General features: G+C 40.0%; 1 protein-coding gene across 1 annotated transcript in view; it reads right to left on the reverse strand.

Moving 5' to 3' along the window:
- TOX (thymocyte selection associated high mobility group box) overlaps positions 1-14,557 on the reverse strand; it is a 300,985-nt gene that overhangs the window by 147,163 nt on the left and 139,265 nt on the right. Inside the window, exon 2 of the mRNA XM_036436987.2 lies at positions 921-986. Coding sequence (XP_036292880.1) covers positions 921-986 — 66 coding nt within the window. The remainder of the gene's footprint in view (positions 1-920; positions 987-14,557) is intronic.

Raw genomic sequence — 14,557 nt, forward strand, 5'->3', positions numbered from 1 at the left:
ATAAGATCCAGGTCATCTTAAATTTTATTTTATTGTTTAAAGTATTACAAATAGTAGTACATATGTCTCAGTTCTCTCCTCATCGACATTCCCCGGGACCTCCCCTACCCGCCAGGCCCCAGTACATGCCCTCCTTCCCTCTTCCCCCTCGCGTCTTGTGTCATTCATTTATATTTGCTTACTGTGTTCTTACACAGTATGTTATACTGGCACTCTAGGGCAGTTATAATTTTTGCTTTAAATGCCCTTACTGGACTGAAGGGCCTGGTCTTAAGTATCTAAAAATAAATAGCCAAGCACTGACTTTTATAAATGTATCCATTTACATTTTCTTTGGACTTTTGTTGTCACTTCTCATGATTAAATACCGTGTCAACCATTCCCAGTGAAATGGATACAAACGTGCCCTTGAAAGATTTCAATCATATCATGCATTTTGGCTTGAAAGCTACCCACCCCGTAGATTCTGAAAGCAGCCATCTAGAGCTCATCGGCCACGCGATGTTGGTTATAAACATACCCTTTTCTTGAAAACTGCCCCAACAGTGGATAATTAAAGCTATTTGTGGCATGTGTAGCTTAAAATGATTAACTTGTCTCTAGTCAGAAGCACAAATAACCTGCACCTGTAAAGACTTTATTTCCTAAAGGTAAAACAACTGTTTAGGGAAGATCATGCTGGCAAAACAGCTGCTTGCCATTCTGGAGGGGAAACAAGGTAGTATCTTTCAACAAATGCCAACTCCGGTGTTTTATCAGCTCTATCTCATTAACTGGAAACAAGGCTTAAATGCTTTGTTTATAAATTATGATTATTCCTGATTGCGGCAGTTACTGATAGTGCTACTCATTTGCAATGCAACTCTTTGAATTTGTTTAATTACAATTTGAAACAAGGCAGAGAAGATTAATTAACCCACCTGGCTGGCTGGCACGTAGTCCTGGCTCGGCTCTGTCATGCTCATATACATGTTCTCACCGTCAAACTGCGAATGAAATAATAGTAAACATTCAGCAATCTCAACTGTGCGCGGGGCTTTCTGTTTGTTTGTTTGTTTGTTTGTTTGTTTGTTTTTCACCATCAAACTGGAAACTCCAAGCTACAGTGGTAAACAGTAGCCGTAAAAGGAAAAGAAAAAAAAGGAGAAAAAAAAAAATACTGTGGTTGGGAATATGGAAAAGCTGTCCTCGTGAGTGAGCCACATCTTTTTCTTTGATGTTTCTGTTGTCATCTTCCTGACCCTGGATGTCAGTGATTTGGAGTAATTAGTGCTCTAGTAATTACAGCAAGCAAGCAAGAAATGAATGGTTTCCTTTCATCTGCAATCTGTTTTAAAACAGAATGGCTCATTTTGCATACCCTGTATACATATTGCAGTTCAGTTGTAATGAAGTATTAAATGAATGGCATGATTTCGGGAGGGTGGGGAGTGGAAAGATAATGGAAAATAAACTAAGGCACAGCTCAATGCATTCTGGGTTTAGTTCTCAAAAAAAGAAAAAGTGCAGAGTTTTCATAATAGACTAACACTGGCTTCATTACAATAGCTTTATGATTAAAAATTTTAACTCGATAATAATATTTGAAAAAAAGCATGCGCTGCTACATCCATAGCTAAGAATAATAATAATAACAATAAAAATATGCAGGCTTGATTCTTAAATTTCCCTCTCAGAAGTTTTTCAAAGGCAGAATAAATAAGTATTACGAATGCACAGAAACTCATACACAAGGTTACAAGTTAGGAACAAGATGGGAGTTGGAAATTCACCAGGCGGGGCAATTGCAGGATGAGGCAACAGTTCAAGCAAGAGCAGTAACAACAAAATACTTTCCATTATTTGGTTTTTGAAAGCAGTAATCACTCTATTCAGACTTAATCCTCAGCTATCTTTAGTCACTTGATAAATAGGCAAGGCATTCCTTTTTTTTTTTTTCTTTAAAGGAAAAAAATTCCCAAGGAATTAATCAAATGGACTAATACAGCCAGCTTCAAAGCAAAAAATACTTTCACAGGCAGACTAATTTCAGACATGGGAACGTGAAAATCTGAATAATTACTTTTTAGGCAGAAAAAGTATAATTGATGGAGGTGCAAACACAAAGTAAAATAGACATGTTATATGCCATCAAAATTAAAAAAAAAATGTGTTATTTAGATGTTGCATTTCATCACCTATCAGCTAGTAGCCCAAGAGGGTTGCACAAACTCTTTGGGGACACACCAAAGCCTGTGACCTGCAATCAGCAGCAGTGGGTGCCTGGAGAGTCAAATCAACATCAGCTGTGTGAATCAAGACCGCCCCAAGGACACTGAAGCACTCACAAAGTTAAGTTCAAAGCACTAAACATTTCTTCACCCATCACCCTGCAAATAGATCTCATGTTATGCCAACAAACTTACCTAACCAGATAGGACACCACTAACGGAATGATGTGGCTGGTAAGGCAAATAAGAAGTAGAAAAGACCAGCTGGACATTTTGGGGGCTTTGTCATCTGGCTCAAGAGCCCTGAGTCCCAGGGACTTACCCAAAGCTGCTTTTCCATCAGTCAGGTGATCGATCACCTTCAACCCAAAGACAGTCTTGGCCCCAGTCAATCCTCCAGTTATTCCTGACAACTCAAGTCCTGACAAAGCATCACTTAGCATTTCTCCACCCCCGCCCACTGTTGGTTTGTTTGCAAATGTTTTTAAAGCTAAGATGCCAAAGAACCATTTAAAATATGGACAGTTTCTCTGACGATAACAAACTAAATTGCACAGAAGTAGTGAAGTGAATCAAATACTCCACTGCCTGTGCACATTCTATAAATGTGTTACTTTCTATTTCATCTTCTCTAACTCATTTGCTAAATCTGGAGTTGTTTTCAAGCCAATGAAGGCTTTGGAGTTTTGGTTTTAGTCTATCCAAAATGTATGCTAATTAAGCATATTCAATATACTGCTCTTGATAAGGACTCTTTACTCACAAAGTACCAGTGCTTAAGTAATATTGAGCCAAGGCTGAAACAGCATTTTAGAATAAAATTTAAGTTGCTTTAGGCATAACTATTTTATTGAATAGATTCTATATCCCCATCATCTGTCTCTTTACATTCACTAATGCATATTATCTGATTCAATCTTCATAAAAACCATGATTTAGGTATTGTTACCTCATTTTACAATTTCAAATAGAGAGGCAAATAATTTAAACTAGATGCTTAAGGTTACAAGCTCTTAAAAGGCAGGTCTAGGATTTAAGGCCAGGCAGCCTGGCTTTCTACCGTGTTTCCCCGAAAATAAGACATCCTCCGAAAATAAGACCTAGTGCATGGAAAGATAAGACATCCCCTGAAAATAAGACCTAGCGCAACTTTGGGAGAAAAACTTAATATAAGACACTGTCCTATTTTTGAGGAAACAGGGTAGAATATGCTCTAAACCTCCAGAACATATAGTCTGAATCATAATGATGAATTAACTATCAATTCTGCAAGTGTCAAAAATTACCAAAGCAGGTCATTAGCAATATCTCAATGATATTGAAATATTGTCCAGAATGTCTATGGAATTGTGAAGCTTACAATAAACATGATTCTCAAAGAATAAAGTGAAAGGTATCATTCTCCCTGACTTCAAGTTATATTACAAAGTGACAATAATAAAAACAGCATAGTATTGGCAGGAAAAATAGGCCAATGAAACAGAATTGAGAGCTCAGAAATAAACTCACATGTATATGAGCAAATATTTTTTGACAAAGGAGCCGAAAACATAAAATGAGAAAAGAAAGTCTCTTTAATAAATGGTGCTGGGGAAATTGAAAAGCCACATGCAAAAAAATGAAACTAGACAGCTATTTGTCACCTAAACAAAAATTAACTCAAAATAGATCAAAGACCTAACTATAAACCCTGAAACAATAAATTACATGGAAGAAAACATAGGTAATATATGGACCTTGGTCTTAGAGAGGATTTTATTAATTTAACTTCAAAGGCAAGGAAAGTAAAAGCAAGAATAAGTGAGTGGGGCAATATCTTCTACCCAGCAAAGGAAATCATCAACAAAACAAAAAATGCAACGAAACGAATGGGAGAAGATATTTGCAAACAACACCTTCAATAAAGGATTAATATGCAAAAAATATAAACAATTTAACAATAAGAAAACAAACAATTCATTTAAAAAATGGGCAGAGGTCCTGAATAGACACTTCTTCCAAGAAGAGACACATATGACCAACAGATATCTGAAAAGATTCTCAGCTTCACTAGTTATTAGGGAAATGCAAATCAAAACTACCATGAGCCTGGCCAGGTGGCTTAGTCATTTGAATTGTTATCCTGGACACCAAAGTTGTGGATTTGATTCCTAGTCATGGCATATACCTAAATTGCAGGTTCAATTCCCAGTTGGGATGTGTATGGAGATAATCAATCTATGTTTCTCTTTTATATCAGTAGTTCTCTCTCTCTTTCTCTCTCTCTCTCTACACCCCCTTTCTCTCTCTCTCAAATGAATAAAGAGATAACCTTGGATGAGGATTTAAAAAAAAAAACAACTTATAATGAGATACCACCTCACACCTGTTAGAATGGTTATTATCAGCAAGACATGTAATAACAATTGTTGGAGAGATTGTGAAAAAAAAAATTCTCATTCACTGCTGGTGGGAATGTAAACTGGTATAGCCACTATGAAAACAATATGAAGATTTCTCAAAAAAAATTGAGATAAGAGTTAAATATGAGCCATCAAGATAAATGTAGTATTATTCATTGCAGCATTATTCAAGGTGGTCAATACCTGAAAACAATGGAAGTATCCTTTGGTAGGGGACTGGATAAGGAAAATGTGGTAAATATATACAATGAAATACTAATAAGCCATGAAAGTGATAAAATATTGTCATTTGCAACAAGAGAGAGGGATCTTGAGAATATTATTCTAAGCAAAATAAGTCAGATGGAAAGAGACAGGAACCATATGATTTCACTCATTTGTGGGATATGAAACTGAAAGCAACACAAGAACACACAAGCAAAAACTCACAGACACAGACAAAAGTATAATCGTTACCAGAGGAGACGTGGTGTGGGCAGGAGGTAGTAAAAGATAAAGGGGTTAAATATATGGTAACAGAAAGAGCTTTGACTTTGGGAGATGAACACACATTGCAATACACAGATAACATATTATAGAATCACAGACTTACAACCTTACCAATGTGACCCCCATAAATTAAAAAAATTAAAAAACAAATAAACAAACAAACAATAACCCTCCCATGAGCCTTGGTGAGCTACCAATTTAATAATCAGGTTTGTCGAATGTCCCTGGATGCTTTCTAATTAACCCTTAAAAAATCTAGACATGGCAGGGCAATTAATTTTATGTCTACATGACTGGGCCACATGGTGCCCAGATATTTGATCCAATAGCCTTCTTGATGTGTCTGTGAGGGTATTTGGGGTGAAATTAAGGCTTGAATTGGAATACGCAGTGGAGCAGACAGCCCTCTCTAATATGGGTGAGCCTCATCCAACTAGTGAAAGGCCCGAATAGAACATCAACACTGATCTTTGAGAGAGAACGAGGAAACACTCTCAGCGTGACTGTTGATCTGGGACATTCATCTTTTCCTGCCTTCAGACATCAGCTCTTCTTGGGTCTCACGCCTGACAGCTTATGTACTGGAACTATTGGCTTTCCTGGATCTCCAGCTTCATGGGCTTCTCAGCCTACATAACTGCAGGAGAAGATTCCTTAAAATAAATCCTTTTCCTTGTATAGTAGTATATTCATATTGTTGGTTCTGTTTCTCTGTTGAACGTTAACTAACACAGGTGGCTCCCTCTATTCCTTACCAAGATATTCACGACTGTTCCAGATGCTTATTTCTGGAGGACATACAAAGCAGGAACACATAAGAGGTGACATTTATTTCATGCTTTTGCTTGCTTTCTAGGGGAGAAGAAACAATGAGATTTTGCCACGAGCATCTGTGGTCTCAGAGTCCACTCCCTGTGCCCTGGTGCATCCCACATGCATTCACACTCTTCATTTGAAACGCCCCCTGCCTTTTACTTGTTGAAATTCTCCTTCCACCCCTTACCTCCCCTTAATCAGGGCTGAGCTCTGGGCTCCTGCAGGCAGGCCTCTGGTTCCAGACAGGTCTTGTTGTTAGAGGACTAACTCCACTGACTGTGACAGGACACATCTTCGTGATCTTTAATTGCCTCTGTATCTTTAGGGCAGCACATACAAAGTCCCCCCAAAAAGTCTAGTTAACAAAAAATAAATAATATTTGCTTGATTAAATACATTGCCTTCCCAGAAAATTCGATGACTTAGAAGAGGAAGAAAATCAAGCTTTCAGAGAATGGTTTGAAGGCTTCTAAATGGACTCAACTCAAAGTTTTACCGTGAGTCAAAACTGGTTACTATAGGAGTGCACACTTTTAAAAGGAAAAAGAAAATATGTTGAATAACAGCCAGGACACTGTTACTCACATGCTAGATCCACTTCTTCCTCAAGATTTTTATATAAGTATAAAACATACAGATTGCCCAAGAATTAAGAAATCCAGATCTACATGAGTGCATGCCTCCTTCTGACACAAAAGCTAAAACATAGATGTGTCAGACAGGCCTATCTGTACCCATTGTGGTTAGACACACTCTTGGACTAAGGAAGAAAAAGAAACTAAGATCCCGGGGGGCATGCCCTCCCCACATGGACCTTGTCATGTGAATGTCATCATTGTACTTTTCACATCTCCACCCAATCCCACCCTGTCCAGGAGCTGTTCCAGGGATCTCGACAGGACTCATGCTGATGCAGCATTCTTAGGATGCAAACTCTGGCACCGGGGGATATCACACTGTCATTTGAAGTAGAGCTATATAGTGCAATAGAGTCCTAGAATTTTGGTCTTGGAAAGGTCTCTGAAGGCATTGTAGCTGAAGCCCTCATGTTATGACAGAAAGAAACAGACTGCCCTGACTGGTTTGGCTCAGTGGATAGAGCATCGGACTAAAGACTAAAGGGTCCCAGGTTCGATTCCGGTCAAGGGCATGTGCCTTGGTTGCGGGCACATCCCCAGGAGGGGGTGTGTAGGAGGCAGTTGATCGATGTTTCTCTCTCATCGATGTTTCTAACTCTCTATCCCTCTCCCTTCCTCTCTGTAGAAAAACAATAAAATATATTAAAAAGAAAGAAAGAAAGAAAGAAAGAAAGAAAGAAAGAAAGAAAGGAAGAAGCAGACTGTTATTGGCCACGTGACACATCTGTGAATAAAATAAAGATCTGGATTTCCAGTAGAAGAGCTGTTCACTATGAGATACTGCTTCCTAGTCCATCACTCACAAACAGGGGGAATCAGGCTCTACATTTGGGTGTGGCTTGTTTGCAAACCCCATGGTCTGGAAGGCACAGCACTTGCATTATTACATCAATGGCCCCACTTTATTTTACCTGGACCACATATTAGATGAACCTTAATAATAATTGTTGCAATGACATTGTTTTATTAAAAATTACTAACGACATTTCCTTACTCTTTATGGTTATCACAGTTATTTATTCTTAGAGCCGACTGAATTTATGCATTTTAACTTTTCAACGTGTATCTAAGCATACTAGGACTTTTAATTTCCATGTTTTCTCAATTTAAAACCTGAAGCAAAGTTTGAAAAAAAAAAATAAGCTGACTTATTTGAATCTAAATGTAAATGGCATCCGCTCAGGACCAGCCTTTCTGACCAAGCGCTTTCATACTCTTTATTGTGTTTTTATTTCAAAGCACCAGAGGATGCAATCACATAAAAAGTCATTTATAATCTTCTGCTACATTTTTTTGAAATTGTTTTTAGAGGATATTAACCAAACCCATAATCCCAGAGAGCTTTTCAAGCTAGGTAGTAGTTATTATTTCTTCTATTTAAAAACCGAGAGCAGACATCCAACACTGTCTGAACACAGTGAATGATGAGCAAAAATGGGCAACATTAGGCTACCGAAACCACTAAAACAAGAAAAATCAAAGATAGAATGTGAAGTGTAAATCAATCATTAGCACTGGCACAGGAAATGGGATCTTTTTAAGGAAACCGTTAGAAGAAAACCAGAAAAGTGCTACTGGGGAGAGTAGGGCGTGTGGGAGCTCATGGAATTCTTGAAACAGTACCACATTGTAGGGCCTCTAAACAGGGAAACCTTACATTTCTGGATGTTTTCTGAAGGAATATTTGATATTTTGATTTTTTTTTAAGAGCTAAAAATGGAAATGCTTCTAATAGGGAGTTAATTTGACATTTCTTAGAAGATGCATTATCATAAATCATTATAAGAGAGGGTAATCGTCTGAAAATAAACTATCCATTTTTGTACTGCTTGGCTCCATAAAAGACTACAAGTCATCGAATTTTTCTTTTCTTTTCTTTTCTTTTTTTTTTTTTTTGTAATGGAAAAAATAACTTCAGTTTGGGCCATGAAGTCAAAGACTTAGGTTGTTCTGTGTAGAGCAAGGCGTTGTGAGCACGATGGGAAGGAAGATAATGTACACTGAGCACAGTTTTCAGGCAGCTGACACCCACAGTAACCAATCCTACCATAGCCAGTGGTAACGTAGCCAATAAAAGCAGAGCAAGGTGCACCCTGCTCCACCATGCAGCCTGCCATTCCAAACGAGAAAGGTCAGGAGACACTAGAGAGAGAATAGGGGTTTATCTTCCCGCCTCAAAGCTGCACTTGTTCACTCAATGGTCTAAGGCAGTGGTAGGCAAACTTATTAGTCACCAGAGCCAAATATCAACAGTACAATGATTGAAATTTCTTTTGAGAGCCACATTTTTAAACTTAAACTTCTTCTAATGCCACTTCTTCAAAATAGGCTCACCCAGGCTGTGGTATTTTGTGGAAGAGCCACACTCGAGGGTCCAAAGATCCTCATGTGGCTCGCAAGCCACAGTTAGCCGAACACGGGTCTAAGACAGTCTGCCTCCGAGCCAAGCTGGGAAGAATGAAACCAGTGCGGACAGAGCACAGTGGGCCTGAATGGGGCTGGCAGGGCAAGGCAGTAGACTAGCTGGGAGCAGCCTATTGGTACCCAAGGCCAGGACAGTAGCATGACTCTGTCAGGGCTTTGCATGGATGTGCATCATAACCTGGGACCACACAGAGCTAAACTAGGAAAGAGAAACTCCTCTCCATTGAGCTCCTGTCACTTGAACTTGAGTGGTCAACACTCTGCAGAAGCTCTGAATGCACGGAGTGGACATGCCCTTTGGGCACAGCGTGGCAGAGTGGAAGCGTGGCCACTGGAAGGGGAGAAATACTACACCACCCACAACTATCGATAGAACAGCACGACTGCCGCTCAGAATCTGGACTCTGTACGGAACGGAATTCATATTCTAATTCTTGCCCTATTGTTGCATGGATTTGGGGGAAATTGCATATCACATTTCCTTTGTTAATTTTGAGAATTGAAATGTTCTACACATCTATCTTGAATCTGGACTCCTAAATGCTGTCCTATGCTCAAACTCAGTGGCATGACTCAGAGAGTCATTGACAGCATTATCCCTCTGTTGCTAAGGGTATGGCTGAAATGCAGTATTTGTTTGTTTGCTTTGTAAACAAACACACTAAACTTATTAACTCAGAATGAACACTATCCTTTCAAGTAGGTACCTGGTAGGTTCCACATTAGGAAAACACCGCTAGTATGATTAAAAACAAAACAAAACACTTTTAACCTTTGCAGGCACTTTCTAATTGCATTAAGTATACTATGGCACTAAGTTTTCCTAACAGTCTTGTAAAAATAAATAGAAAAACTAGACTGCTACTGCTCCCATTTCACAGGTGCCAAAACTGAGACACAAAGAGGATAAGTAAGTTGTCTGAGTCAGATCCAATCACAGTTCGTGTCAGCCTGTCTGACCCTCAGGCTTTGGCCACTGGCCTTTGCTTCTAGGAATGACTTTCATCATTCCTATGGCCATGCAGCCCCAGACACACTCCAAAGAAATATGGCCCAATGGCAAGCGCTGGCCCTAGCATTGCCTGAGGGCTCTTTAGAGAAGTCTAGTTGCAAAGCTGTGGCAGTGTGAAAACGTGTGCCTTTTTGCCCAGCCAGGATAGCTCAGTGGTTGAGTGTTGGCCTATGAACCAAGGGGTCACGGTTCTATTGCTGGTTGGAGTTATGGGCTCGATCCCCAGGGTGGGGAGTGCAGGAGGCAGCCAATCAATGATGCTTCCTCATCAATGATGTTTCTATCTCTCTTTCCCTTCCTCTCTGAAATCAATAAAAATATATTTATTAAAGTGCACACACGCACACACACACACACGCACACACACCCCTTTTGTTTGCTCTCCTGGCCTCCCTGCTCTCTTCCTTGCTCCCTCACTCCTGTTTTTCTGTGCTTGCGCCCCCAGTGCTAACACGCCAGCTTTCACGACAGGCTCTGCTTTCTGGGGAACTTGCACCAAGACAGTGTGCCAGCAAGCTTCACCGCAAAGCTACACTAATCTCACCCCCTCCTGCTTCTGCTTTTATTATATTATTTTTAAGAATCATTCATTCTATTATGCAAGGATAGAAACAAACATATAAAACAATAATAAATAGAACTAGGATTTTCTCATATCATGAAAACAAATTTCAAGAAAATAAAAGCTAGTTTCTTGAAACCTTCACGAACCCCCAAGATTCCAACAGAAAGCAACTTATTTTCATTATGCATTATTTAAGGAAGAAAAGAATGTAGGGGTAAAAGCTATCACCCCAAATGGACTCTAGTAAATACAATGGAAGTAAGTTTAAACAAATCAAAACGCACATAAAACACACCTTTGGTTTTTACTGAGAGGCCTCCACAGGTGTCTGGTGTTGGAAAATCAGGAGCTATGATTTCTGATTCCACATGGGAGTCTTGTTTTGGAAATGAATTTTCCACTAATTTGCAAGTTTCTACAAATTGTAAAGCTGTAAAACTACACTATATAGCTGAAGTCCACTGTTGTTTCCAATTATTGGTTCAGAACATTCCTCTGAGATGCCATGATTTAGACAAAATTTTCTGAGTCCACTTAGCAAAGGAAGAATTTGCAAAGTACATTCAAACTCACTGGCCAGCCTCACCTAAGCTCACTACTGGCACATTATATCAGTTCTCACCTCACTTACCACAGTGCTAAATCCTGCATAGAAGTGGAATGGAAAGTATGAAAGTCATTACTTCTCTTGGTGGGGGTTGGGGGGGTAGCTCTTTCATTGCTAGCTTTCCCTCTTAAGCCCAGAGAACATTTCTTAGCACCTGACATGTAGAGGAAAAGATGAGAATGTTTCTCTACACATGTTTGGTCTGGAAAAGCATGTTCTGTTCAGGGAACCTCAAAACCAAAAATATGGGAGAGGCTAGCAGAAGTTCAAAGCATTGAAAATGCTATTCGACTTGAATGTCAGATGTCTAAAGAAGAGGAGTTAGACTGGTTAGGCGATAACTGAGTGGGATAAAAATACTTTAAAAGATTTGAGGACACACAATTCTTAAGTAATTTTGAGATTAAAATGGTAGTACCTACCTACAAAAAGGAAGGTACAGAGATATTAAGATGGAGACTCTCACTTCCCTATTATGCTTACTCAGAAGATGAGATTGCGACTATATATATAATGATAATGTTACAGGAATAGCCTTTTGATAGTAACAGGACAGTGCAGGTGTTGAAATATATTTTGGTCAAGTCCAGGATGAACCTGGCCACTTAGAAATACAAGTGGTTCTGTCTAGATCTACTCCATTTCCTTTGTGAGATCAGACTTGACATTTCTTTTTTTTCAGGTCCCAGACAGTTTGTTTTCTAAACGAAAACCTAAGGACATTTTAAATAAGTGGATTAAATAGCAGGAAGAAATTCAGGCTTTCAGCATGGGTCTGTCCATGTGGAAGGAAGCAGGGTTCGGCTGGCACATGTCTTTCACTTTAAGAGCCTTGAAATGTCATTCCATTTACTTGTTAATCACAAAGTATAATTCTTGGCTTTTTTTTTAACACCTTCAAATACTATACAGTAGCATCTATTTTGCTCCTTTTTTAGTCTCCTTTTTAAACTGTGATTTCAGGTGTCTTCCCCTGCTGACTTATCCCACATTTTTTTTTAAAAAATATATTTTATTGATTTTGTACAGAGAGGAAGGGAGAGAGATAGAGAGTTAGAAACATCGATGAGAGAGAGTCATCGATCAGCTGCCTCTTGCACACCCCCTACTGGGGATATGCCCGCAACCAAGGTACATGCCCTTGACCGGAATCGAACCCGGGACCCTTCAGTCCCCAAGCCGACGCTCTATCCATTGAGCCAAACCGGTCTCGGCATTATCCCACATTTTTTATGATGGGTATGGTGGTATCATTCTTCCATGCTTTGGCTTGAGGCTTTCTGCATAAGATGTCCCCTCCCCAAGGCACAGGAGTTCCACATGCTGATAAACGTCAACTCTACAGCTTCTTTTTATTGTCTCCTTGTTTATAGTAGTTCTAACTCTCCCTCATTCTCCCTCTTCCATTTGATTTTTTGGGGGGACAGGGTGGGGTGGGGGGAATATTCTCCCAAATACCTCATCAGCCCTGACAATGTCCTTCACAGCATGTGTTGCCAGAAACATGTTGGAGCTGAAACTGTAAGTCTTGTTGCTGAAAACAGTGTGCCTGCTTCTACCACAAGCCTTATTTAGACTGCATGTGAGGTTTCCTCTCACTTTCTAAAATGACACCATATGATGCTCTTTTGCTGAAAAATTAAGTAAATAGTACTCTCAGGGGTGAACCATCTAGCATGGTCTTGCTGTTATATAAAAATAAATGGTAGGTGACACATTTCCAGATTAAATGATTCATTTACTCATTCATTCATTCATTCAACAAATGCTCACATCGCACCTACTGTGCACCAGGCCCCATTCTCAGTGATAGCAACAAACATTTCTTGAATGTGTGTTAGGTACACACATGCATTGACTCAATTTAACCTACAGCAACCTTTGAGGTAGTATTTGTTTCCTTTTACCAATAAGAAGACGGAGGCTTAAAGAATTAAAATTAAGTCACTTGGAAGGGGCAGTACCAAGCCTTCATTCCAGGTCTGTCTGATGGCAGGAAAGCACCTACTAAGATATCTGCAAAGAAAACAAATCCTTGCAAAAGAAGGGGATCAATCAACATGCAAGACTTAGATATCCCAAAGTGACTATAGAATTAATGAATATCATAACATACTCAGTGACTACCAGGACATCTGACTTCATTCCATTATTTTGGTGACAATCCCCCTCCCGCTAAGGACAAAGGGAATTACTGTAAGCACATACACTATGCTAGCCCACTCTAACTGGACCAGAGCAGTCCTCAGCAGAGGCAGAAGGTGTGTTGGAGAGACTAGGTCGTCCAGTGATTCAGAGTAGAGTTCGGGATCCATCTCTGCCTCTCAGCTGTGGGACTGGGGAAGATTTGGCCTCCGTCAACCTCAATGGCCCTATTACAGGACTGTCATGAGGGCCAGACCTACATGAGAAGCACCTAGAATAATGCACATGTCCGGCAGATACTCAGAGCAAGTCCCTTACCTTCTCTTTACTGTTTGGTGACCTAGACTAAGCCAATCTTTGTCCAATAAACCAGTCTTCTTCTCCTCCACTGCTTAAAAACCTTCCCTGCTCCCTATGGTTCCACAGTAAATTCCAAAGTCCTTAGAACTCAAGGCCCTTCCTGATGTAAACAACTGTACCACTCACTCATGGCTGGGATCCACGCTGACTGGCCAGGGCTAGTGCCATACCAGATGTTCAATATTCTTAACATCACTCCTGTCTGTATCTCTTGTCACTCTACATTTCATCAACGCTCAGTGATTTTCACATGCCTCCCCCCCGCAAGAAAAAAAAAATTCCTGCCTTTATTCTTTCCCATCATCTCCTCTAACTGTACACCTTTCACCTCCTACTGTTTTTTCCCTCTCTATCTCCTAGTAATAAATAATCGTAGACTGTGTCAACCAACCTGGAGCACTTCTGAGAGTGAAAGGAGCTACTGCTACAGATCAGGGTTAGACAACAGACATGAAACTTGGACTCGCCCAGCCAAGGAGAAGCTTCCTTCCAGGAGGTAAACCTCGCCTGACATCACCAATGATGTGGTCTCTGTGCCTGTGAAAGTTCTGCATGGCGTCTGGAGCTCAGAGCAGCCTGCAGCTCATTGCAGTGCCGCTGGGCACTGCTACTCTCCACAGTAGACTGTGAGCTCTTTGAGGGCAGGGACTTGCTTACTTATTTGTCTATTCCCCACACTGAGCATCTGCCTAGCACTGTGGTCAGCAAATTGAGGCTCTCCAGCCACACGCGGCTCTTTGGCCCCTTGAGTGTGGCTCTTCCACAAAATACCATGGCCTGGGTGAGTCTATTTTGAAGAAGTGGCATTAGATTAAGTTGTTTTTTTGTTTTTTTTGTTTTTTTAAATTGGCTCTCAAAAGAAATTTCAATCATTGTACTGTTGATATTT

The sequence above is a fragment of the Pipistrellus kuhlii genome, unplaced genomic scaffold (assembly GCF_014108245.1).
Source record: "Pipistrellus kuhlii isolate mPipKuh1 unplaced genomic scaffold, mPipKuh1.p scaffold_m20_p_14, whole genome shotgun sequence".
Taxonomy (NCBI): Eukaryota; Metazoa; Chordata; class Mammalia; order Chiroptera; family Vespertilionidae; genus Pipistrellus; species Pipistrellus kuhlii.